We start from the raw sequence: 25,575 nt of genomic DNA, 5'->3' as shown, positions 1-25,575 counted from the left end.
TTAACTGTCTTAACTTGTTCTCATGGCTAGTTCCTAAAAAGTTACTACCTTGGTTATTTTCACGGAGGATCCTTGCACCTTACTCCCATTGGTGCACTTTTATTTTCTAGCCCTGTCTTTCCGGACTCCTCCCTAGGGATTGTTTCTTTAGGTGCATTACAAATCTTTACCCTCGTGACCATACATAGTGTGTGAACTTTGTGAATGGTGGTGATTTATTTGATAACGGGGAACATCACAGTGAATCCAATTTTTAGCCAATGTCAACAAATGCATTTTCTATAATGGATAGTGATAAGAAGTAGGAAGTTTGGCCTACCCCCACACCCTCTGCCTTAATATAGCTGTAGTGAGGACCAGAGTACTATCAACTGATCAGTTTACTGGCACAAATGGGATTACACCGGCAACTTTCATGGTTAATGTGCTTCAGCTACTTACTTAAACACATTGTGCCATTGAGAGTCTACGTTAGTAATTGTAACGGGGCTAAGATCTCTCACTTTATATTTTTAAAATATATATATGGAAATGCTTGTGGTTAATTCCTTAAAAAATTAAAATTGGACAATGACCTTTTTAAAATGGTTGAAACTACACCTGTCTGGGACCCTGAACAAAAGGGGCTATTAGGCAGTATCATAGAAATTTGTGCTTCGTTATCTCTGAAGAGACACTAACAGCCCCTGTGGGCTGCAGAGATCAAATTCAAAGGGAATTACACAAAGGCCATCTACATTTTCATAAGCCAGGTCTGCCAACGGGAGTCAATTTGTCTGCTAGGACAAAGGACTCTGCAGCCTTCTGTCAAGACTTAATTGTTGGAACGTCAACAATCTCAGGAACCCAGACAAAGGGATATACACACTTTGTCAAAGCCAAAGTGGACAGTTGGGAGTCATGTGACATGACCCCCCCCATCTCTCTCTCTCTCTCTCTTTCTCCCCCCCCCACCCCCCAACCACCACCACCAAACTTCCCACCTCCAGCTGGTGGAACCTGTAATATTACCTTGTGGTGCTGCAAAGCTCAGTCTGCTGTCTTTCCATCTACCTAGCAGCCACATAAGAAAAGGGGCTGTGTCCAAGTTTGAATGCCTGGCCCCATCTACACTGTTTCTGCTGGAACTTCTAAACTTCTGTGCCATCACCTATAAGACTGATTCATCTTTACATGCCTATTTCATCGTGGAAGTCAGTTCTACTGGAAAAGTGAATTATCCAGTGTCAGTTTAGCCTGCTGACCTCTGTGAAAGAATTACCATTGTTTTTTTGATTCTGGACTCTGGACACACATGAAACAATTCTTTTCTTAGTGGTCTTTGTCCTGTAAATCTTTCTTTCTCTATCCCACTCTTATTGTATGAGTGAAAAGGAGGTTTACTATCTTTCCTGCATTTTGAGTGTGTAAATAAACTAACCATTTGAGTTCATCCTATCACAAGTTTGCTGGAGTTATTAATAGAAATTGGATCTCACTGAAACTGAGGGGTTGGGAAAGATGCCACCGCTAATAAAAGGTGAAAATCAAAACAGCTTTGTTTACAGGCAGGTGGTAGGGGAAATCATGGCTGTTTAAATTAAACCCCCTCCTGTCTGTAATATTCTTGATTGTATGACTTAATTAGGGTTTGAATTTTGTGGTACCTGATTTGGTACTATTCATGGAATTCAACCTTATGCATAAAATAAAAAGAGTAAAGAGGCAACATACTGCTTGGAAAATAAGAATCTAAATGGGGTAGAGTTCTGCTCCTATATTAAAAAAGGATAAAGTACGGTATGTTCAGTGTAATGCTATGAATATAATAATTTCCAAATGCTGTAGTGGATATTTAATTTAGTATGCATGCAATTAACGAACTGGTAATATCATTTCCTGTCAGCAAAATGTAGAACCTTTCAAACAGTTTCACTGCATTTGTAGTTAATTAATCTGAAGGATACACCTATTTCCTATGTTTTACTTTTCTCTCTAGACTAATTCAGAGGGAGCAGCAGCTTCAACAACCAAGAAAAATTTCATTGATCAGTTCTTTGGCATAGAATATGAAACCTCGTATCCTTTTCTTTTTAAAATACAGAGCAAAGCGGGTAGAAAGCCTCTTTTATTTGGAAAAATTGGAGGAAGCAAGCAGTTATATTGTGTTGTGATGCTTAAAAATAAACTGTAGTTAATTTTATCTCTTCTAATTTCCAACATCCCTACCCCCTTGCTTTGCCTTTCAAATGAGCATAACGTGTTCCTCAGGCTTTACCAATGCTACCTTTTTAATTAATTGTAAGAAGCTATGTATGAAAAGCTGTCAGTATGTGGTTTCCCCCATCTTGCTTCCCTCCCAATTTGTGAAGTGCCTAATCCCTTTAAAGAAGTACCCAGCAAAACTTTTACTTTTTCCCATTCCAGTTGATTATTATAGACACCATTTTTGCTCCATTGAATCCAGGGATCACAAACTTTAGCTCATCGAAACTCATGTAGTCATCCACCTCCAAATCCAAAAAATGCTGGAAAAACTCGGCAGGTCTGACAGCATTTGTGGAGAGAAAGACAGAGTTAACGTTTCGAGTCCGTATGACTCTTTTCCAGCATCCGCGGTATTTTGCTTTCACCTCCAAATCCAGTTAGATAACATTAAGTGCTATTGGTACCTTGTTCCCCTCTGAAAACCGCACACTACTCCAGGATCATCCCAGAGAACAAAGATAACTCTTGACTGCTATTCTCCACTATTGACCATCATCTTAATCCATTTCCACCCTCACCTCCAGCAACCAGTGCATTTAGTTAATAGTCTTCTTAAAAATCAATAAGGTTGAGACAATCCATTCAGCTGCCCCAGCTCCTTCCCTGTCCCCACCTTCACGTGCCCATCAGCCAAACCTCCCCTAGAGTTCCCTCTTGGATTTTCTCTTCCTTCATACACTCTGAGTTCATTTTGTCCAAGATGTCCATCTCCTGTCCCTTATATCCCATTCCCATTAAATCGCTGATCAACTAATTACCCTTCTTGGGGCCCATGAAAGCAGATATTGTATATGATTTAAGATCAAGATCCTGCAGATACTGGAAACCTGAAATATTGAGAGGTCATCGACCTGAACTTTAACTCTTTCTCTCTCGACCTGACCTGCTAAGTATTTCCAGCATTTTCTGTTTTATTATTACCATCGTAAACGATTCCTCACCACCAGTATTGCCCCCGTCATTTTCCAAAACCCGCTGTCCTCAAAAAAATTCCCAAACACATCCTTAGCCTCTTTCTCCTTGGAAACTACTGCCCCATCTCAAACCTCCATTTCTTTTTCAAATTCCTGAACATGTCACCTTAAATCCAGTTCCATCTTTCTACTAACTCCATGTTTGGATTTTCCAATCAGGTTTACAACCCTGGCATGAGCATTGAAGTGGTCCAAACCAAAGTCACAAATTATAACAACATGATCATTTGTACTTTATTCCCGCTCAACTTCTGCAGTATTTGACATAGTTGGCAACACTGTCCTGCTCCAGTCCTTTATGTCCGTTATCCAGCTCATTGGATTGTCCTCATTTGGTTCTACTCCTATCTAACTGATCATGGTCTGTATAACACCAGCAATGGTTTTTCCACTTACCCTGTCATGTTTTCTCCAGAATTTTTGATACATCTGTCAATGATGCCCTCCTCTCATTCAGCCCATTGTCTTCTTGCATGGCTTCCCCATAACCTTTGGCAACATCATCCACAGATATATCATCAGATTGTATATGCATGATCCGTACACCACCTGCCTTGGCTCCTCCAATGCCTCTGTTGTCATATATATCGCCATGAGATGAGCTGCAATTTCCTCTGGGTAAACGTTGGGGAGACCAAAAACACCATCTCTGGCCCATGCTGCAAGCTCTAAACCTTTTCTATTGATTTCGTAGCTCTTCTGACTGTCATTTCAGATTAAACAAGGCTGAGCATCTGATTCCATGTCCTTTCTCATGAAGATCATCTAGCCCCACCTCCATAACATTGCCTGCCCGTGTCCCCTCCCAACTTGTTTACCACTGAAATCCTTTGTCCCCCTTCAGACCCAATTATTCCAATGCCCTCCTGGCTGGCTACCTGTCCTTCACCTTCTAACTTTATCTCAACCAAAATTCTTCTGTTGGCATCCCATCCCACTCACTCATCATCCTTGTCCATGTTGACCTATATTGTTTCTGTTCTCCTTTGCCTCCAACTTCAACTCCGTCCTTTCTGCTCTCAACCTCCTGCAATGTTCTGTTGCAATCCCAGCTGAGGTTACCCATGGACAAGCCTGATCCCAGAGTGGAACCCAGTTTGGTGGATCCTAACTTGTAATTTGTTTGTTTAGATATGTGGAGAGGGGCTACTGAACAGAGTCACCGGAGTCAGCTAATGAACTCTTATTAAACAAGTAGAGATGAACTATATTACAACACTCCTTCACCCACAAAGATACCTTTACAGATATGTATAGATTTGCAAGGATAACACAAGGTATAAAAGCTATCTTATACTCTATTGTCCACAGTAAATACACAGTCACTGTAAGCCAATTGTGACCTGTGGTCAGATGCACCACACTGAAACCAAGTGACAGATGCCACCTCAACCAGAACTTCTCCTCAACTTCCCCAGACGCTTGTCACACTGTGAGCCAACCAGTCTCACTGAACTCCGTCCTTCACTTGAGGATTTCCACTCTCCAAGAACTTGCTTTGGAATCTCCTCCTAAACCGTTGCTTTCTCTCAGGTGCCTTCCGCAAGGGTTCAGCTTCAGGGTTTTGAACTCTTCTTCTGATGTTCCTCTCCCTGGGTCACCACATGCATTCAAGTTGTCTTCCATGCACACACTCTTGCCGACTCAGTGTTAACAGTACACCACTGCATCACATGCCCATAACAAAAAATTACAGACCTTTAGCTGCCTCTTTGGATGATCTTGTCTCTTGCAAGCTGTTTTTGCTTTAAATCTGCTTTTTGCAGCTTTTGTCTTTTTAAATCTGAAGCTTGGAGCCTTTCTGCCCCTCACTCTGATCTTCACCTAACAGGTTCCTTTCCAGGTTCCTGCCCTTCCTTTTGACTAGAAGGTCTGCTTGTGACTTTCCCCTGGATTTTGTTTTTTTTTCTTTAGTTTAGGACTGACTATTTGTCCCTTTTCCAGTCTCTCCTGGCAGCTGCTTTCAAAACCAACTGAACTCAAACAGCTTCCAAAAGCAAACTGCTGTTTCAATTCTTTGTATGTGGGACTTGCCTCTCTGGACTCCTGCAATGCAATAGCACTTTGTTTTCTACTCTTATTTGCTTAACTTAGCTTACAGCCGTAAAACACCCATTAGAAATGCAAGCACCTTTTAAAGTAAAACTAAAACTCAAGTTGACCGTAACACACAAATACAGAAATATAAATCAAACTTAAACATTAAAGCTAAAACTCATTCATAACACCCACAAATACCAATATAACTTACTTAAACTATCTCTATTTCCTAACAGTTCCAACAAAGTTCAATGCAACAGTGCCTCACCTTTCGATTAGACAATTTGCAGCCTTCCAGACTCAACCTTTGAGTTCATTGATTTCAAACCATAACCTCTGCCCCTATTTTGTTTCTTTTTTCTTTGCTAGTTTTGGTTTTACACTTTTGTTCTGATTTTTTCCTTTTGGATGGCAGCTGATCATCATTCTGCCATTCACATTGATTGTAAATATTTTTTTATTTCTTGATCCACTATCATTCCCTTTAGCCTGAAACCACCAACCCTTTTGTCATTTAATCTCTCCTGCCTTTTTTCCTTTGTTCCTTTTCTCACTTTCTTCCTGCTACCTCTCCAACCCCTCTTTTCAGCTGCTTAAAACCTATTACATCTCTTGACTCTCCATCAGAACTGGGAAAAGTTATCAAACTGAACTGTTAACTCTGTTTGCCTCTCCACGAATGCTGCGTGACCTAAGTATTTCCAGCATTTTGATACACATTTTAAATATTTTTTATAGTTCCGATGCTTGGAGTAATCCGTATATTGCTTTATCAGTACTGGCTTTATATTGGTTCATCCTTAATTTTCTTAAAGCATGAAGTGCACTGAAACAGATGATGAGGAAGTAACAAAGGGCAAGGAAACGCAACTTCAACTTAGTTGTTTCATTAATCAAGAAGTCAAGTATCTTTTTACAGGGCTGAAGTTGGTGAGTACCAAAACTTGTCAAATGAATTAATGTTAAAGGCTTTTAAAGAAGGTTGGGACACATGAAATTCTGACAATTTATTTAGATTGAAAATCACCTTAGTCCTTACAAATGGAATTTATTGTTCTCTTGTAATCAGAGGTGTACTTCATTATATTATGTCTAGAATTGTCAACGGTAGAGACCATTTGAGGGCTTAACATTTGCTCAAGAATTGCCTAAGCTGCACCACCTGTACGAGGTCAGCAAGTAACTTCAATTTTTAATTCCTCAGCGTCTTCATGAAGAGATCACCAAACATTCACCTACCTTGCAAAGAAATGCTTTGTACATAAAATCTGTAAGTGTCATTTTAACATTATTGGCTACATTTAGGAGGCATGGTTAAAGAGCATTTGTAAATTGCTAGTAGATTAAATACGAGCTTCAAGAAAAAAGATGGAATATTGTGTAACCTCAATTTGTGAAAAAAAGTAGTGTACTTTTAGTTGGGCCGATATAGTTAAATGGTATCACTGCTGTACCAAATGATTGGGAAAGATGTAGGGCCAAAACCTTCGGGTCGGCATGCAGGGGTGGGTCCTGCTCGCCAATGTGTAAAATGACGTGCGGTGACGTTGGTCATGCATCCCACTTCACCACGTGTCATTCCAATTTTCAGTTCGGCGGGAGCACACCAGAGTCAGCTGCATGTCCGCCGAACTGTCAAAAGCCTATTAAGACCATTTAAGTATCAATTAAAGCACCTAACATAGCTGCCTGTCCAACCTTAAGGTTGTTGATGTGTCTCAAGCTTGGTTTTTAGAATTGTATAGCCGAAGACAAATGCAAGAATGCCAAATTTCTTTGATTTCTGCAGAAGTGCTCTTTGATGTACAATATTTTTTAAATGGTAGATGTTTGTGGAAATGTATGGAAATTATACACACTAATACAAATTGTTATGTAGCTTCAATGGGTAAAGCAGTCCTGGGATGAATTGTAATATTGTGCAACCCTATATGTGCTCAGTTTGAATTGAATTTTCATTTCATTTAGTCTAAAATTCGGCGTTTGCCTGCATACCTTACGGTTCAGATGGTGAGGTTTTTCTACAAGGAGAAAGAGTCTGTGAATGCCAAAGTTCTCAAGGTTTGAAATTGTGCTCTACAGTATTGCAGATCAACACGATTTGTTTGAAAAATATGTGCATTTGATTTTTTAGATGCCATTTAGATTAAGTGACTTTAATTTTGCTTGTTAAATTGTTCATTTGTTTTGGTTGCAAAGCAGACGGCAAGGCTTGGGAGATTTAATTAAGTTCAAAAGGGACTTTTCTTGAAATAAATCTAATATTATGTAAAAAGCTCATGAAAATTATTCATATACCCCTGTCTTGGTAGTACAAAACTTGAATATTGCTGAAAAGCGACATGTTGCCAAAGCTTTTCGCCTTGCACTCATCAGGACAAACAGTGCCAAATTTCAAACAATCAACAATTTTATTCTGTGATTCCAGAATTGGGTAGCACTTGCTGAACAATCCTAGTGTGCTAATATCTACATTAACAAATAATTTAAGATAATCGGTCAAGCTTGTAATGTGGCTCATTTACATTTGCTAGAAGCAACATACATTCATACACGTGAACCCATTCTCTGCAAACAAAAGGAATGTGTTCAAGCTTCGTGTCTTTTTTTTGAGTCACTTGGGAGCTTGGAGAGCTTACAGTTCCCTGTTGCTTTCTCCATGGCAATGCCTCGGTCAATCAGAGTCGACTTGCCAACCAATCAGCGTCCTTTCTCCTGTACTATAAATTGTCATGATTATTTGAAATTTGGCATTCTTGCCTTTGTCTTAAACACTAGACGAAAAGCTTCAGCATCATGTCTGTCTTCAGCAATATTCATACAGCTATGTTTTATAAAGAAAATACGACCTATGTACTATGTGCAGTTAACATAGTTAACAGGTCATAGTCAACTACTGGTACTGCTCTTTCATGGTCCTTCAAAAATGAAATTGATCTGGTTTAGAAATATACTGGAATAATAGAAGGGAGAACTGGGAGTGTTATGCCAGGTTGGTATAAACTATCTTTAATTTTTCCAGGCTTTGAAATGTATGTACAGAAAGAAATATGGATGGGAGTAGGGCATAACGCCCCTCAAGCTAGTTGTTTTTCTTCATTCAGGCGATGTGGGCATTTGAAATTTACGAATATTTTGCTTCTGTCTTCACTTTGGAGGATATAATAAACATTCCAGTAATAGCTGTAAATCAGGAGGTGGAAGGGAGAGGGGAACTTAGTGAAATTACAGTCAGTAGGGGAATGGTACTGAGCAAATGATGGACCTGTGGGCTGACAAATCTCTGGGTCCTGATCAAATTCATCCTAGAGTCTTAAAAGAGGTGATTACTGAGGTAGTAGATGCATTGGTGTTAATTTTCCATCAGACTGGAAAGTAGCAAATATAACCTCTCTATTCAAGAAGAGGGGGAGGCAGAAAACAGGAAACTACAGCCAGTTAGCTTGACGTCTGTCATGGGGAAGATATTAGAATTGATCATTAAGGAGGTTATAGCTGATCATTTAGAGAAACTCCAGGTAATTGGGAAGAGTCAGCATGGTTTTGTGAAAGGGAAATCATATTTAACCAATTTATTGGAGTTCTTTGAAGGAGTAACATGCACCATGGCTAAAGAGGACCCTGTAGACCTGCTGTATTTGGATTTCCAGAAGGTATTTGATAAGGTGCCACAGCAAAGGTTATTAGGGAAAATAAAAGTCCATGGCATAGGGGATGTTATCATGGATAGAAGATTGGCTGGCAGGCAGAAAACAGAGTAAGCATAAATGGGTCTTTTCCTGATTGGCAGGATGTGACAAGTGGAGTCTTGCAGGGGTCTCTGCTGGAGCCTCAACTTATGGTTTACATCAGTGACTTAGATGAGGGAAGTGAAGGCATTGTATTTAAATTTGGAGACGAAGCAAAGATAGGTAGGAGAGTATGTTGTGAAGAGGACATGAGGTTGCAGACTGATATAGATAGGTTGAGTGAGTGGGTGAAAATCTGGCAGTGGTGATAATGTCACTGGACTTGTAAAGCAGTAATGCCCTGGGGACATGGGTGCAGATCTGACCATGACAGTTGGTGGAATTTAAATTCAATTAATAAATCTGCAATCAAAAAGCTAGCCTCGGCTTTAGTGAAACCATTGTTGATTGCTGTAAAAACCTCGTTCGCTAATGTACTTTAGGGAAGGAAATCTCGAAACCCACAGCAATATGGTTGACTCTTAAGTGCCCTCTGAAATGGCCTAACAAGCCAATCAGTTGTATCAAGCCACAATTAAATCTTTAAAAAGGAACAAAACGACCTAGGCACCGGAAACAACAACAGCAAACCCGCACCCTGTGAACTCTGCAAAATCCTCCTTAGGACTATCTGGGGGCTTCTGCCAAAATTGGGAGAGCTGTCCTGTAGACTAGTCAAGCAACAACCTAACATAGTCATACTAATGGAATCATACTTTATAGACAATATCCCATACACCACCACCACCATCCCTGGGTATGTCCTGCCCCACTGTGGTATTCAGTCGGAGGGGAGTAGCAATTTGACTCCAGCCCTATGAAGTCTCATGGCATCAGGTCAAACATGGGCAAGGGAACCTTCTGCTGGTTACCACTGACTGCCCTTACCACCACCACCACCACCAATATATCAGTACACCTCCTGAATACCAATTGGAAGAAGCACAAAGTGGCATGGGCACTGAATGTACTCTGCATGGGGGACTTCAATGACCATCATCATAAGTGGCTTGGTAGCACCACTGACTGAGAATGCCAGGCCCCAAACAACATGGTTGCTAGACTGGGTCTGCAGCAGATGGTGAGAGAGCCAACAAGAGGGAAAAACTTCCTTGACCTCACCCTCGCTAATCTCCCTGTCACAGATGCATCCGTCCATGACAGTATTGGTAGGAGTGACCACCGCACATGATCTTGTGGAGATAAAGTCCCAACTTCACATTGAGGATACACTCCATTGTGTTGTGTAGCACTACAACCATGCTAAATGATCATAATACATATAGCAAATCAAAACTGGGTATCCTTATGGCACTGTGGGCCATCAGTAGCAGCAGATTTGTATACAACCACAATCTGTAACCTCATGGCCTGGCATAGCCCTCACTCTACCATTTACCATCAAGCCTGGGGATCAACCTTGGTTCAATGAAGAGTGTAGGAGGGCATACCAGGAGCAGCACCAGGCATACCTGAAAATGAGGTGTCTACCTGGGAAGCTACAACACAGGACTACTTGGATGCCAAACAGTGTAAGCAGCATGCAATAGACAGCTAAGCATCCCACAACCAGTGGATCTGATCTAAGCTCTGCATTCCTGCCACATCCAGTTGTAAATGGTGGTGGACAATTAAGCAACTAACTGGAGGAGGAGGTTCCACAAATATCCCCATCCTCAATGATGGGGGAGCCCAGCACCATCAGTGCAAAAGACGAGGCCGAACCCTTTGACATAAAGACAGCATTTGACTGATTTTGTTATCAAGGAGCCTTCGCAAAACTGGAGCCAGGGGAAAACTCTGCACTGGTTGGAGTCATACCTAGCACAAAGGAAGGTTGTTGGAGGCCAATCATCTCAGTCCTAGGACATGACTGCAGGACTTCCTCAAGGTAGTGTCCTAGGCCCAACCATCTCCAGCTGTTCATCAATGAACTTCCCTCCACCATAAGATCAGAGGTGGAGGTGTTCACTGATGATTGCACAACGTTTAGCACCATTCGCGACTCCTCACATACTGAAGCAGTCCATGTCCAAAAGCAGCAATACCTTGACAAGATGCAAGCTTGGGTTGTTAAGTTACATTCGTAGCATACAAGTGCCAGACAATGGTGCTCTCCAACAAGAGAGAATTAAACCAACTCCTCATGATATTTAGTTACCCCCAACACTGGATCCCCCACTATCAATGTCCTGTTGGGGGGCGTTACCATTGACCAGAAACTAAACTGGATAGCCATATAAATACGGTGACTGCAAGAGCAGGTCAGAGGCTTGGAATTTTGCAGCAAGTAACTCACTTCCTGACTTTCCAAAGCCATTCCCATCTACAAAACACAAGTCAGGAGTGTGATGGAATGATGTCCCAGACCCAACCGTCTTAAGCTGCTTCATCAATGACCTTCCTTCCATCATAAGGCCAGAAGTGGGGATGTTTGCTGATGATCGCACAATGTTCAGCACCATTCGTGACTTCTCAGATACTGAAGCAGTCCATGTCCAAATGCAGCAAGACCTGGACAATATCCAGGCTTGGGCTGACAAGTGGCCAGAATTTGAACTGGACTGGCCATATAAATACTGTGGCTACAAGAGCAGGCCAGAGGCTAGGAATTCTGTGGCAAGTAACTCACCACCTGATTTCCCCAAAGCCTGTCCACCATCTACAAGGCACAGGTCAGGAGAGTGATGGAATACTCCCCACTTTCCTGGATGAGTGCAGCTCCAACAACACTTGAGAAGCTTGGCACCATCCAGGACAAAGCTGCCTACTTGATTGGCACTCCATGAACAAACATTCACTCCCTTCACCACCGTTGCACATTGGCAGCAGATGCAGCCCAGGAACTCACCAAGGCTCCCTAGATAGCACCTTCCAAACCCATGACTACTACCATCTAGAAGGACAAGGGTAGCAGACATATGGGAGCATCACCTGGAAGTTCCCCTCCAAGCCATTCACTATCCTGATTTGGAAATATGTCACCATTATTTCACTGTCGCTGGGTCAAAATCCTGGAACTCCCTCCCTAACAGCACTGTGGGTGTACCTACACCACATGGACTGTAGTTGTTCAAGAAGGCAGCTAATCACCACCTTCTTAAGGGCAATTAGGGATGAGCAATAAATGCTGGCCCAGCTGGGGATGCCCATATCCCATGAATGATTAAAAAAAAACTCTCCACTTGCCTGGATGAGGGCAGCTCCAACAACTTTCAAGAAGCTTGACACCATCCAGGACAAAGCAGCCCTGTTTATTTGCACCCCACCCATCACCTTAAACATTCATTGTTTCCACCACCGAGGCACAGTGGCAGCAGTGTGTATAGTCTACAAGATGTACTGCTGCAACTCAGCAAAGCACCTTCAACAGCACCTTCCCAACCTGCGACCTCTACCAAGAAGGACGAAGGCAGCAGATGCATGGAAACATCACCACCTGCAAGTTCCCCTCCAAACTCCACACCATCCTGACTTGGATCTATATCACAATTCCTTCACTGTTGCTCCCTTCCAAACAGCACCATGGCTGTACCTACACCACATGGATTGCAATGGTTGAAGAAGGCAGCTCACCACAACCTTCCCAAGGGCAATTAGGGATGGGCAATAAATACTGGCATAGATGGTGACCGCCACACCCAGTGAAAAAATTTTAAAAGAACTTTTCCTGTCGAGTTTTTATATCACGATGGAATATATATATATTTTTTAATCCATTATTCTCAATGTTTTCCACTACTTATCTACAGTCCTACTTTTTAATCTAACTTCCAATATACTTGAGCCAACTCTCCCTTCATATCTAAGTAAGTTGTCTTTATGTTTAATACTCTACTTTCGGACTTAAATATGTCACACATTACTCCTTCATCCACAACTATACTTTTACAGATATGTACAGTATAGTAAGGATAACAGCTTTTCTTCCTTGGAGCCTGCCTCTGTTCCTCACTCAACTTCACTTAACTGGACCTTTCCCAGGCTCCTGTCCTTCCTTTGACTAGAAGGTTATCTTAGGATTTTCTCCTGTTCCACTCTCTTGGATTTTGGGGATTTTCTTCCTTAGTTTGAAACCTGCTATCTGTCCCTTTTTCATGTCCCACCTGTCCTGCACCACCTTCCAACTGCACTCAAACTGCTGGGTTTTTTTGGGTGTGTGTCTCCCTCTCTCAACCCCAGTTGCTACTCTTGTGTTTGCTTTAACTTCTCTTCAGGAGTCATAAAACTCATTAGAAATGCAGGTATACAAACAGAGCTTAGACCTGCCTCCACTCAAAAATGAAACTAGATTCCAGGTTTTACCTTTTAACTCACAAAGAGGAAAAATGTAAATTAAACTGAAAGATATACGTTATCCTTAACACACCCGAAAACACACAACGTACTTAAACTATCTCTATTTCCTAACAACCTCAATCTCCTCAAACTTTTGTCTTCCTGTGGAAATAAACCCAGTGACTTGAGCATCTTCTCATAACTATAGTTCCATATTGCTTGTAACATCTTAGTGAATCTATAAAGTTTGTTTCCAATGTACAGTTAGTTCAGCATAAAATTCAGCATTGTTTCTTTTCTTGTATCTGTGCATGCCGACACTGTCATGTTTGTTACTGGACTAGTCCAGAGACCTGTACTAATAATCTAGAGATTGTAAATTCAAACCCCACCATAGTGGTTTGGGAATTTAAATTTAGTTTTCTTTCTTTTTAAAAAAAGAAATTAAAAAGTTGGTAACATAAAAGCCACCATGATGATGTTGAAATGTTTAAAAACCTAACTGGCTCACTAATGTACTTAGGAAAGAAAGCCTGTTATTCTTACCTGGTCTAGCCTGTGACTTGCATATAAATGTGCTTAAGACAGTCAGATGTATCAAACCACTACAAAGAATAAATGCAACAATTCAAAAAGGCTCACCAGAAAAAAAAATCCTAGCCCTAATTCTACCCTTATGTTTTCATCTCTCATGACTTCAAAGCTGATTTATTTTTTAATAATATTTTAAACTTGGTTGTATTTCAGCAGCTTCATTAATCCTGCTCCCCCTATACTGCCAGTGCTGGATATTTCCCATTCCCCTGTCGGTTTAAATCTCTCATTGCTTCATTTATGCTTTCTAGGGATGTTGATGCCATTCCTATTCAGCTGAAAGCTGCTCCTTCTCACCAGCATTTCTTTGTCCAAGCTCTTTCCAATACCCTATAAATGTGAGGCCTTCCCTGCCCTATAGCTGTTGACTGCCTAATCTTCCTCTCTCTTAAAGTGCTTATTGTGTGCCATGAGCAGCAGTCTGCCTGTTGCTTTTTATTTAGTGTATATCTCCTTAAATTCCCTCAAGAATGTAATAAATTTGGGTACCAGTTGTTGAGTGTTGGAGTATGCAGTTTTAAAAATTTAGATTTGGAAAAGTAATAGTTTTGGTTAAAATATTTGTACATATGTTTAGTTTTAATTGACCAGTCAATGTCATCTTTGTAATTTGCTGCCAAGTACCTTTTAACTTCCAATGTTACAAATTGTATCAAAGGCTTTTGTAGCAGAAGGCATATTAAAGTAAACAACTTCATGGTACAATTTCTGCAGCAGTCATAGAACAAATTTGTTTCATTATTGTCCACAGGATGTCAAGTTTCCTTTAATGCTGGATGTATATGAACTATGCATACCAGAGCTACAAGAAAAAATGGTTCCACACAGGTCAAAATTCAAGGAGCAAGAGGACCAGAAAGTCAATATACAGACAATGAAGGTAAGCTGGGAAGGACCATTCTCATTTAGCGAAGTGCCGCCTTCAGTGCAGCTTAGCTGATTACATAACTGATTAATGAATCGGAAATAAAGTTGCTCTGTCAAACTGTTCTATAGTGCATTAATTACACAATGAACCAGAATGAGAGAACCTGTACAATACTTTGCACAAAATTAGTGACAATGTTCAGTTGTGCCAAAAGTAAAGCATTTCTGTGCTGAGGAATGGGGTGGTACTCATCAAGCACTTATGGTCCAACTGTAACATAGTTACGTGTACAGCAAAACACCTTCTACTATATGCAATAACATGTCTTAGCCCTACTTCAGAACAGAACCGCCCCCTCATTTCCTAGATCAGCCATCCAGTAGCAGCTTGAGAGTTTGCAGATGTATTCTTGAAGTAAATGCAATTTCAGTGCTGTGATCATGTCGAATAGGATCTTGATTGATGTTGCCTAAACTCATTTTGCAGTAACATCTTTACAAATAATTGAAGGAAGAGACACATCCTCTGAGCAAGATTTAATCTAAAGGTCAAAGGCCATTATCTATTCTATTGCACCATTCTTGTAAGGAAAAGTCAGATACATTATTCAAAAGAGAAATTGTGCACTTAGATTACCTTAACTGCTGAAAACCTTAAATCTTAAATTCAAAATTAGAATACCCATTGCATTGACTGGGTTTGAATTCTGACAGCATATTGGTGACCTATTTTGTGTGCAAATAGCTCTGAACGTTGGCAGAATATTTTTTTTAAATGCCTTTCCTTACTTAAAATAAAATATATTGCCCTGGTGAGGAAACTTTGAAAGTAATCCAGTGAAAATTATATTTCAAAAAGCGTTTTGTGTCTATATTGATCAGTGACATAAATTTAAAAATGGAAAATGCTGGAAATACTATAACCAGCACGTCATTATGTAAGAAATAGAAGCAGGAAGATCCATCATGATCCTCAAGTCTGCTTCACCTTTCAATAAAGATCGTAGCTGATCTTTGGCCTGACTGCAGTCCCCAGTCCAATCCTCATATCCCTTGATTTCCCTAAAGTCCAACAATCTATATCTCATCTCTGAAAATACTCAAAGGCTGAATTTCCGGAATTGGGGTAGTGAATTCCAAAATTTCACTACTCTTAGTGAAGAAATTCCTTAACTGATTCTCCCCTTATCCTGAGATGCACTATTCTAGCCTTCAACTCTCCAGCCAGGGTAAACCACCTTTCAGCATCTACTCTGTCAAGCTCCCTCAGAGCCTTATATGTTTGATGAGATTTCCTCACTTTTAAACTTTAGAGAATATAGGTCCAATCTAATCAACCACTCAGCTCACGGCAACCCCCTCATCCCAGGATTCAACCTCGTGAACTTTTCTTGCATCTCCAAGGTAAGTATATCCTTCCTTGGATAAGGAGGCCCAAAACTATGCACAGTGCTGTACGTATGGTCTCCCCAAAGCCCTGTAAAATTGCATCAAGACTTCCTTCCTCTTGCAATAAATCCGCCAGACCGTATGCCTTTCTTAATTGCTTGCTAACTTTGTGTTGCATAAGGACACCCTTGTGTTTCTGAACATCAACATTTTAAAAGGTTTTTAATAATCAAACTCTGCTTTTTTATTCTTCCCACACTAGTGAGTAAAGTAACCTCTCATTTTCCCCCATTATGTTCCATCTGCACCATTATTGCCCACCTAATCTGTCGATATCCCTTTGCATCCTCTTTGTGTCCTTCTCTCAGCTTACTGTCCCCATGAATCCTTATTTTATGTAATTACCTTTTTTTGTGGCATCTTGTTGAGTGCCTTTTGAAAATCCATATATGCAGAAACAGTGTCTCAAAACCTCGGGACTGAGGTTGTGGCGGATTTCAGATTTTGCTGGATTCCTGATTGGGCAGTTCAGGCCCTGGGCGGTTCAGATCAAGCTGGTTTAGTTGGGTTCAAGGGTCACTCAGAATGGTAATAGACCAGCGTGCAAGCGGAGAAGGGGGTAACTAGCCTGACACCACAGCATGGTAATGTATCCCCTAGCCAAATTGTCCAGGTAAGTTTTTTTTTAACTTAATTAAAATTGATGCCTAGTACATCGTGAAAATGTCCTGTTTTCAGAGAACTCCGGATCTTGATAGCCGGATTTGAGACACTACTCTACAATGTCCACAGGTTATCTTTATCTAAAACAAAAACAGAATTACCTGGAAAAACTCAGGTCTGGCAGCATCAGCAGAGAAGAACAAAGTTGACATTTCGAGTCCTCATGACCCTTCAACAGAACTAAGTAAAAATAGGAGAGGAGTCTCACCTTTATCTACCTTGTTAATTACAACTTCAGAGAACTCTAAATTTGCAGACATGATTTCCCTTCATAAAAGCATGTTGGCTCTGCCTAAGCGTACTGTGATTTTCTTAATGCCTTGTTAATGCCCCTTATCGGTCGCTGGGAAAATTGCGGACTCTTGTTAGGTTAATTGGCCTTTAGTTCCTTGTTTTCTCTCCCCCTTCCTTTCTGGAATAGTGATGTTACTTTTGCTATCTTCCAATCCACTGGTACATACAAACCTACAAATTAGGAGTAAACCACTCGACCCCTGGAGCCTGCTCTGCCATTCAATAAGATCATGGCTGATCTGAATGTAGTCTCAAACCCACATTCCTGCTTACCCCGATAACCTTTCACCCCGGTGCCGTTCTATGATCTGGGGAATTTTGGAAGATATAATACACCCCTTGTCTCTGTATCCATTTCTTTTAGATGTAGGTCATCAAGCCCAGGGGATTTGTTGCCTTTTAGTTCCTTTTCTCCTGCTGGTGTTAATTACTTTAAGTTCCTCACTTCCATTGGCCCCTTGGCTCCACACTACTTTTGGTATTATTTTCGTGTCTTCTATGCAGACAGACACAAAACAACATTTGTTTTGCATCTCTGCCATTTCCATATTCCCCATTATAATTTCTTCCATCGTTGCTTATAAGGGACCAATGTTTATTTTTGCTATTCTCTTCCTTTATACATAGATGTATAAGCTCTAACAATTCATTTTTATATTTCTTGCTGGCCTACTGTCATTCAACTTTTTCCCTTTTTTGGTTGACCTTTGCTTATGTCTAAAACTCTCCCAATCCTTAGGCTTAATCTATTTGAAACATAAGCCTCTTCTTTTAGTCTCATACTATCTTTAACATCCTTGGTCAATGATGGATGGATCACTTTTGCCATGGAGTTTTTTGTTTTCAATGAAATGTATTTTTAAGAGTTTTCAATGATTTCTTTAGTATTGCTGAAGAAAGAGACATGCTGTCGAAGCTTTTCTTCTTGCACTCAGGACAAATGCAAGAATGCCAAATTTCAAAGGGAGCAACAATTTTACTGCATGAGAAAAGGGTGCTGATTGGTTGGCAAGTTGACTCTGTTCAAGACATTGCCATGTTGAATGCACCAGGGAATTGTTGTGCCCCACACTTCTGTTTAATTTTAAAAAGGTGCAATGCCTAGATATATATTTTTTTATATATATATATAGTTAGTTTAATTGTTAGCACACTCGGGATTAAGCAAGTACTGTCTAATCACGGAATCCGATTATTTCTTTAAATGCTTGTCACTGCGCAACTGCTGTTCTACCTTAATTTATTTTTCCAATTAACCTTAATAAGTATGTCCATCATACTCTTGTAATTAGCTTTATTTAAGTTTAAGGCTCTTGTTTTGAGTTTAAGTATGTCACTTTCAAACTTAATTTGAAATTCTATCATTATATGACTGCTCTGCTCTATAAGATCCTTTAATTTGAGATTGCTAATTATCCTTATCTCATTTCACAATACAACATCAAAATTAGCCTTTTCTCACGACGGGGTGAAACAATGTTTCAGGTCTGACAGGCATGTTGAGTATTTCGAGCATTTTCTGGTTTTTTTATATTAGCCTTATCCCTGGTGTATTATTCTAGGAAACTGTCTCATATGCATTCTATGAGCACATCGTTTGCCAATTTGATTTGTGCAATCTATATGAAGATTAAAGTCCCCCATAATTTATTGGGTTACTTTTGCTACTCCCAGTTATTTCTTGATTACTACTCCGAATAGATCAGGCAGCATCTGTGAAGTGAGAAACCAAGTCAACATTTTTGATGGATGACCATTTAACAGAACCTAAAATGAGTTGTTGCTTCTGTTTCCCCAGTTTGGATCTTAGCCACTTTTAATCACTAGATTTTTTTTGTATACCATCACATTTGTTTTATTATTAGGCTGACACTAAGAATGGAAGTGGAGAGCCAAAGGAAGTCAAGTATGCACCATTTTATTTCCCTGATGGTAAGTGGATAATACTTTGTTCTAATGTGAGATTGGTCCAAAGTGTCCTGTAGAATGAAGTAATCATTCATTACTGAAGTTGAATAGGTTTTTATTTTAACTTTTTAAAGAAATAAAGCTACATGAAAGGGCCACTGATGAGCAGTGTCTGTTAACTAGATATCTTAACTAGCTTGCAGTTTATAAATCAAATTCTAAATGTTAATCTAAGTTGCAGGTTGAGAAATACTTGCCAGAGGATATCGCTTGCACTAAATTTCCAGCTTTAGCATTTGGTTTACAGATTCAAAATTGTATAGCATGGTAGGAGGTCATTCGGCCTAATGTGATGAGGAACTTCAGTTACATAGATTGGAGAAGTTGGGACCATTTTTTTTTTTGGAGAAGAGAAAGCTAAGAGGAGATTTGATAGATGTATTCAAAATCATGAGGGGTCTGGACAGAGTAAATATGAGCAAAAATGTTTCCACTGGTGGAAAGATTGAGAAGGAAAGGGCACATGATCAGATATTCTATATAATTCACCTGGAGCTGGTAGCAAGTGTTGCTCTCACTTACTTGAACAAGTCAAAAAGGGAGTGTTTGCAGAAAACTAAGTTACTTGTGTGTTTCATACGAAGCAATTTTGTAAATTACAATGGTTATGTTTCCTTTGGTACAACGACCTTTGGCAAACTAGTAACCAAGCAGTGTAATGCCCAAGTGGATGGTTGCGTGCATTTTGTATCGCTTTTATTTTGGAGGGGCATTTTAGAGGTTACAGCTGCATCCCACATATCTCAATCAAATTTCAATTCGTATTGTTTGTAAATCTACCTTTACTAAACATTACCATTTAAATTTGAGTTCTACACAAATCCAGTTTGACAGCTGATGTTGCAGCCCCCTGTTGGAGGCCTGCAACTAATTGTACTACCTTGCTGTACTTGCATGGTATGTGAGTGGTTAATGAACAACTGTAGGCTACCTGCCTTTTTAGGATCATCAGCATTTTATAAACAATTAATGTCGTTCACATACTACAACCCCATCCAGCAATCCTCTCGGGCCATGCCATGCCATTGAGTAGATGATTACTGTTTAGTTTCAATTTCGTGCAGGTCAGATTGAAGTAGTGCAATGGTACAGGTTTCATAAGTAGGCTACGCTGAGAACATGTGAAGTGCCATCTGTTTGCAATCTAATGATTGCATTTTTATGTGGATGCACGACATACCAGAACCAACCAGGGTAAGTTGGGCTTTGGTCCTATGGTGTGTAGAAGATACATATTATTTGCATAATCTAGACTTTAACAGGTCTTTTCCTATCATTTTATTACTATTTTTTGATTGTATGTGGCTTGGAAACTTGTTTATAATACCTCAGCTTTGGCTTGATATTGGAATATAACAACTGTTTACTGTGATAACAGTTTTAATGTGCTGCTGAGTAGATTAGGGAACCATTTTAAACTTACTTCCAGAGTAAAAGCTGTAGCCATTCTTAGATGCTTGAAATGACACTCAAGCTAGACATACTGAACAAGCCAGAAAGCTGATAGAGGAATTTTTTTTGGATATTTTACTTAATTTCTATGCCATCAATTCTTAAGAATCAAGTTATAAGTGAATGGCTGCTGTCAGATCACAATATGTGGATGGATGGCTTTTTTTAAAAAAAGCAGTTTTGTGATTTTGTTGTTATGTCTGGGACCCTCTACTTCCAAGCCCAAACTACCATCTGCAATCTGGCTGACAGTTTTTCCCAGGCTTAAAATATTGGTTTGAGTTGACAGCTAACTAGGCTTCTGCTGGTATCTTCATACATTGAGTAAACTGAGATCGATAACTTGACAGTGTGCAAATTAAAGTTGTGCCCTGCATGTTGTTTAACATGCTTCATGTTGAAACTAATTCTGGTTTTATTTTAACAGATTTAGGCTCAAATAACAGTGGGTACTATGACCTAATGGCAGTGCTAACGCATCAAGGAAGGTCGAGTTCATCTGGTCATTATGTAGCTTGGGTTAGAAGAAAATCAGGTAATGTTTCTTGTTTTATGCATGTTTTGCATTGGCCAACTAATAAAACAAAGGTGCTTCAGTAAGTCAGTCAGGAATTATTTTTAATGTGTAGAGTTGCAGCACTTTGGAACTGTCCCATGGAGCAACTCACCCATCTTTTCACTTTCTTATTAAAGTTGCATCTTTTGGGAGAACTTGTGAACAGAATTGGTAGCACCTTTTAATCAGTTTTCTTTCCAGAAAACCACTGAGGGCCAAAACACAATACACAGGTCAGTGTGAGGGAGCAGCGGGTTCTATGAAAGAAACAGCTTTTGTGAAATGGATAGCCCTTTACCCAGCATTCATAGCAGCAGAGGAACCATTCTACCTCTGCAATTGAATGCTTGCAGGACTTTATCCCAGTGTTAGTTCGGTTTTTCTGTTACCAAGAATGCTAGATATTGAACTCCCCATGTGACAGAAGTTGCTTCTTTTACAATGCTATTCTTTTGCTATGAGTGCAGGGTAAAGAGCTCTCCATTTCACAAAAGCTGTTTCTTTCATAGAACCTGCTGCACCTCACACTGATCTCATCAGCCTTCAATCAAGTGAATAGTGTGCTAGCAGCTCCACTCTCCCTGACTTTACCATCTTTTTTCTCTCAGCTTCTAATTCTGGATCCAATACTTTGAAGAGCTTTGGCTTTGGGGAATGGAGGTCAATGGCTGGTTTGGGTGTGTCTGCCGCTCTATAGCATGGTAGCTGAGACTCTCGGGATTGTTTATCAGTCTTCCTGCAGGCCCACGACTGAACCAGTTTTACCCCTCCACATAATGTGGCCTTTTCCCTCCCAGATGTTCTCAATCCATTCTTAGACTTGCATTTGGAAGCTTCACTATACCAGAACAACCTGTCATCATATTTTCCACTTTTTGTCCTGTGACTGCCCTAATGTTGCTAAGTAGAACTGAGAAACCGAAGTTACACTCTGCTCCAGTGAAAGTGGTTTGAAACAAGATAGAAATTTAAATTTCAAAACTGTTACATGAACAGAGCTGAACACTAGTGTGTGGGAGGGAGACTTTTAGCATTGCAAATTAGTTGGGTGCTGATCATGATCTCAGTTAATTCTTCAAGATTGAGAAAAATACAGTACATCTAGAAAATAACACCCACAAAGAAAGACATCATGCCAGTGCCTAAAGATCTGTAATTTACAGGTTTCACTGTATGTTCAGGTAAGAGATGAAAGATGCTTCAATCAAATGGTCTTAATGTTAATGGGAACATTTCTTTTTGGAAAAGACTTTTAAATTTATAAACTATACATTGTTCTTGAGCCTTGTGCATCTAATGCAGAAATGTCACCATGAATACTTCAACCTTTAATCTTGAGAATTTTGCAACATTGCAGTTTATTTTCCACTGGGGGAAGAGGAAAAAAGCAACAGAATGCAATCGCTTACTCTGCCAGACCCAGAGTGATTGCAGCTTTGCCACAGTGCTATCTACACCTAAGAATTGGGTTCCCAGAATTACTGTGATGTTAGGTATTTTCTTGGTGATTTGTGAAGTAAAAATTAGCTCCAAACATGCAAGGCAATGAGCAGAATCAAGCAAAGCAGCTACATGATCAGCTGATCTGAGCCAGAGCAACGATAGGAATGCAACAATAGAACTGGAGGGTGGAAAATTGGTTTCTGCTCCTTATCCCTATCAGATGACTGCTAGAAAGTGAGCATGTATGTATGCACGTGTGGGCATCTGCCCAGCTATAATATCTATTTATTGTTGAAAATCCCTCAGCCGTTTATTGTCCATATAGGTATATAATTAATAGCCCAGTGCTAGAAACACCCGTGCCTATGGAGCCAAACTTGACTGTAAGTCGGCACCTTCAGGAAGGAGAAGAAAAAACTGATGATTAAGAAAGGGAAGTTTTTAGATTACTTTAACTCTTATGAATGTAAAATTAAGTGTACAGCTTATCTCCCTGCTGCCCCACCATCCCAACTTGTTCCTCAGTTATATCACATTGTGTAACTGGAAGGGCTGGATCAACACTGCATTCTGAGCAGGTTTTGCTACAGATTGGCCCACTGGAATAGGACCAAGAGTAAGTCATTCAGCCCCTTGAAAATTCAGTGAGATCATGATTGATCTGTATCTTAACCCTCTCTTGGCTTCAGATCTCTTATTACCCTTGGCTGGCAAAAGTATATCTAGTTCAGATTTGAAACTGAATTGAATTAGCATCCACAGTATTTTGACAGAGAGTATTCCATACCTCTCCCACCTTTTGTTTGAGGAAGTGTATCATAACCTTAAAATCAGAGTCGGGCTTTACAGGAGAGAAGTTTTCAACCAAGGGGAAAATGTTTTACTTTTAACAGTTTGTTTCAAAGTCCTATAAGCCTCAATCAAATCAAATTACTCCAGGGAATACAAGCCTAATTTATGTAATTTAATCCTTGGAGCCATAGTTCTCAATCCGTGCAAGGCCAATATATTCTTTCAAAGTTGCAGTGCTCAGAACTGTACTTAGTACTCCAGATGTGGTCTAGCCATGGCTTTGTACAGCTGTAGCAAAGCCTCCACTCCTTCATATTCAAGCCCTCTAGTTATAAAGGCTAACAGTCTTTTAGCCTTCTTGATAATTTTTGTACCTGGTCACTACATTTAAATGATCTCTGTACATCGACCCCTCAATCTTTTTCGACCTCCACTGCTCCTAGCTTTTCACCATTTAAATAACACTCGGAACTATCCTTGTTTGATCCAAAATGGATGAGCTCACGGTAGCCTGTGTTGAAATCAATCAGTATTTGTAATTTTATACACCCATCTGCATTCCTTTCTATATACTTTGTGCCATTGGCAAGCTTAACACAATATGGAGAACCACATTTATTTAAATCATTAATATTTGTGGAATATTTTAACTAATCCATAAAATGCTTCTCCAAGATAGCGAGTATGAATTCATGAAAATCCATGTACTAGTTTATGTGGGAAGAAACAAACTGACACTGAATTGGAAAATGAGTGTTTAATACAGAGGACCTATTTCCTGGCTCCATGTGCTGATTGGATGCGATTGCCACAAAACTGTGTGCAATTGAAAATTGACTCTTGACAATTTATCCTAGCATCTGCTTACCTGAGCATGTTTTCTGAGATCTTGCTTCCAGATCTTGCATCAGTACCTCTACTGGCTAGCTGTTGGAAAGGTGAGGCACTGTCCAGGCACAGCATTCCCATTTTTTTTTTCTGCCCTTGCTCACTCACTTCTCCTTTGCAGGGAGCTATCACATCACTTCCAAGAAGTAGAGCACAATGTCGAACCCATGACCTTCCCACTCTGAAACAACAACCCTGGAATTTTTTTTAGTCCACAATAACTTAAGCAATTCCCAGCTAATACTGGAAAGGAACTTTAGTTCCTCTCTAGTAGCAGTTGGAGATTCAGCATTGACATATGCCATGTATATCTTTGGCAGGCTTTGCTTTGCTGTTTGTTTTTATTCGTGAAAGATTTTATGTCTGTGTATCTCTGTACTTGTTTAATTTGTGTAGGTGTGCTACGGAGTTGCCACAAATTTTTAAAGTCTTGCTTGTTGCAAATTTATTCTAACAAGCAGCTTTGAAGTAAATTTAGAAAATCAGCACTGATTAAACACAAATGTATATCGCAACAAAGGTTTGTATGTCATGTGTACTTAAATGTGGAAGTTTTCATTTTCATTTAATTAATTTTTAGATGAGTGGATCAAATTCGACGATGATAAAGTCAGTGTTGTGGCACCTGAAGATATTCTGAAGTTGTCTGGTGGTGGTGACTGGCACATAGCCTATGTTCTACTGTATGGGCCTCGTAGACTAGAACTAATTGAAGATGAAACTGCGCAATGATGTCACGGTCGAGCACAACTACCTTCATCTCTGTTATCCTGCATGGCTATTACTGTTTAATGATGCCTTCACTTCTTGTAGCTTACTTGAGTAAGACTGCAAAGTGAAGGTGTTGCCTCAACTGTGTCCCTGGTAACTGCTTCACATCACCTACCACACCTTTTGAAAACAAATCAGGCATTAGCCAAGGAAGACCTGTGGATTTGATCTATTCTTAATTCTGACGTTTCTCAATGTGGAATAAAAAAAAGCAAGTGATCCATTATTCTTCTGTTTTGTTCCTTTTTATGTTAAATGTGGTTTTCAGTCACGTGTGGTTAATGGTGAATGCTGTACACGAAAGAAACAAAGTTAATACTGTGTTGAATGAGTTTCCTTTAATTATTTTAATCCATATTGCAAAATGAAAGTACAATGTAAACTTTGCATTGTAACTACATGCCAAGTTTTTAATATTTTTCCATTATATTGCTGCTCCAGCCTAAACCAGTTTGCCCAAAACCACATTGTGTTGTATAATGTAAATTCATAAACTTACATGTTTCACTAAAACTTTGTGGTTTAACTTTATATGAACAAGAATTGTTGAAAAGTAATCTAATCTGAAACT

The 25,575-nt window shown here is 39.8% G+C and overlaps 1 protein-coding gene across 2 annotated transcripts in view; it reads left to right on the top strand.

The window, feature by feature from the left end:
• Nucleotides 1-25,230, top strand: part of usp14 (ubiquitin specific peptidase 14 (tRNA-guanine transglycosylase)) — a 48,431-nt gene extending 23,201 nt beyond the window's left edge. For both annotated transcript variants that reach the window (XM_041190002.1, XM_041190001.1), the window contains 8 exons: nt 1,979-2,058; nt 6,077-6,191; nt 6,466-6,531; nt 7,230-7,322; nt 14,613-14,741; nt 19,000-19,066; nt 20,982-21,089; nt 24,814-25,230. In XM_041190002.1, the coding sequence (XP_041045936.1) occupies nt 1,979-2,058; nt 6,077-6,191; nt 6,466-6,531; nt 7,230-7,322; nt 14,613-14,741; nt 19,000-19,066; nt 20,982-21,089; nt 24,814-24,965 (810 nt within the window). In that variant the 3' untranslated portion in view covers nt 24,966-25,230. The remainder of the gene's footprint in view (nt 1-1,978; nt 2,059-6,076; nt 6,192-6,465; nt 6,532-7,229; nt 7,323-14,612; nt 14,742-18,999; nt 19,067-20,981; nt 21,090-24,813) is intronic.
• Nucleotides 25,231-25,575: the final 345 nt, after the last annotated feature.

This window comes from Carcharodon carcharias, chromosome 6 (assembly GCF_017639515.1).
Source record: "Carcharodon carcharias isolate sCarCar2 chromosome 6, sCarCar2.pri, whole genome shotgun sequence".
Taxonomy (NCBI): Eukaryota; Metazoa; Chordata; class Chondrichthyes; order Lamniformes; family Lamnidae; genus Carcharodon; species Carcharodon carcharias.
This window is presented reverse-complemented; position numbering and strand designations above follow the sequence as displayed.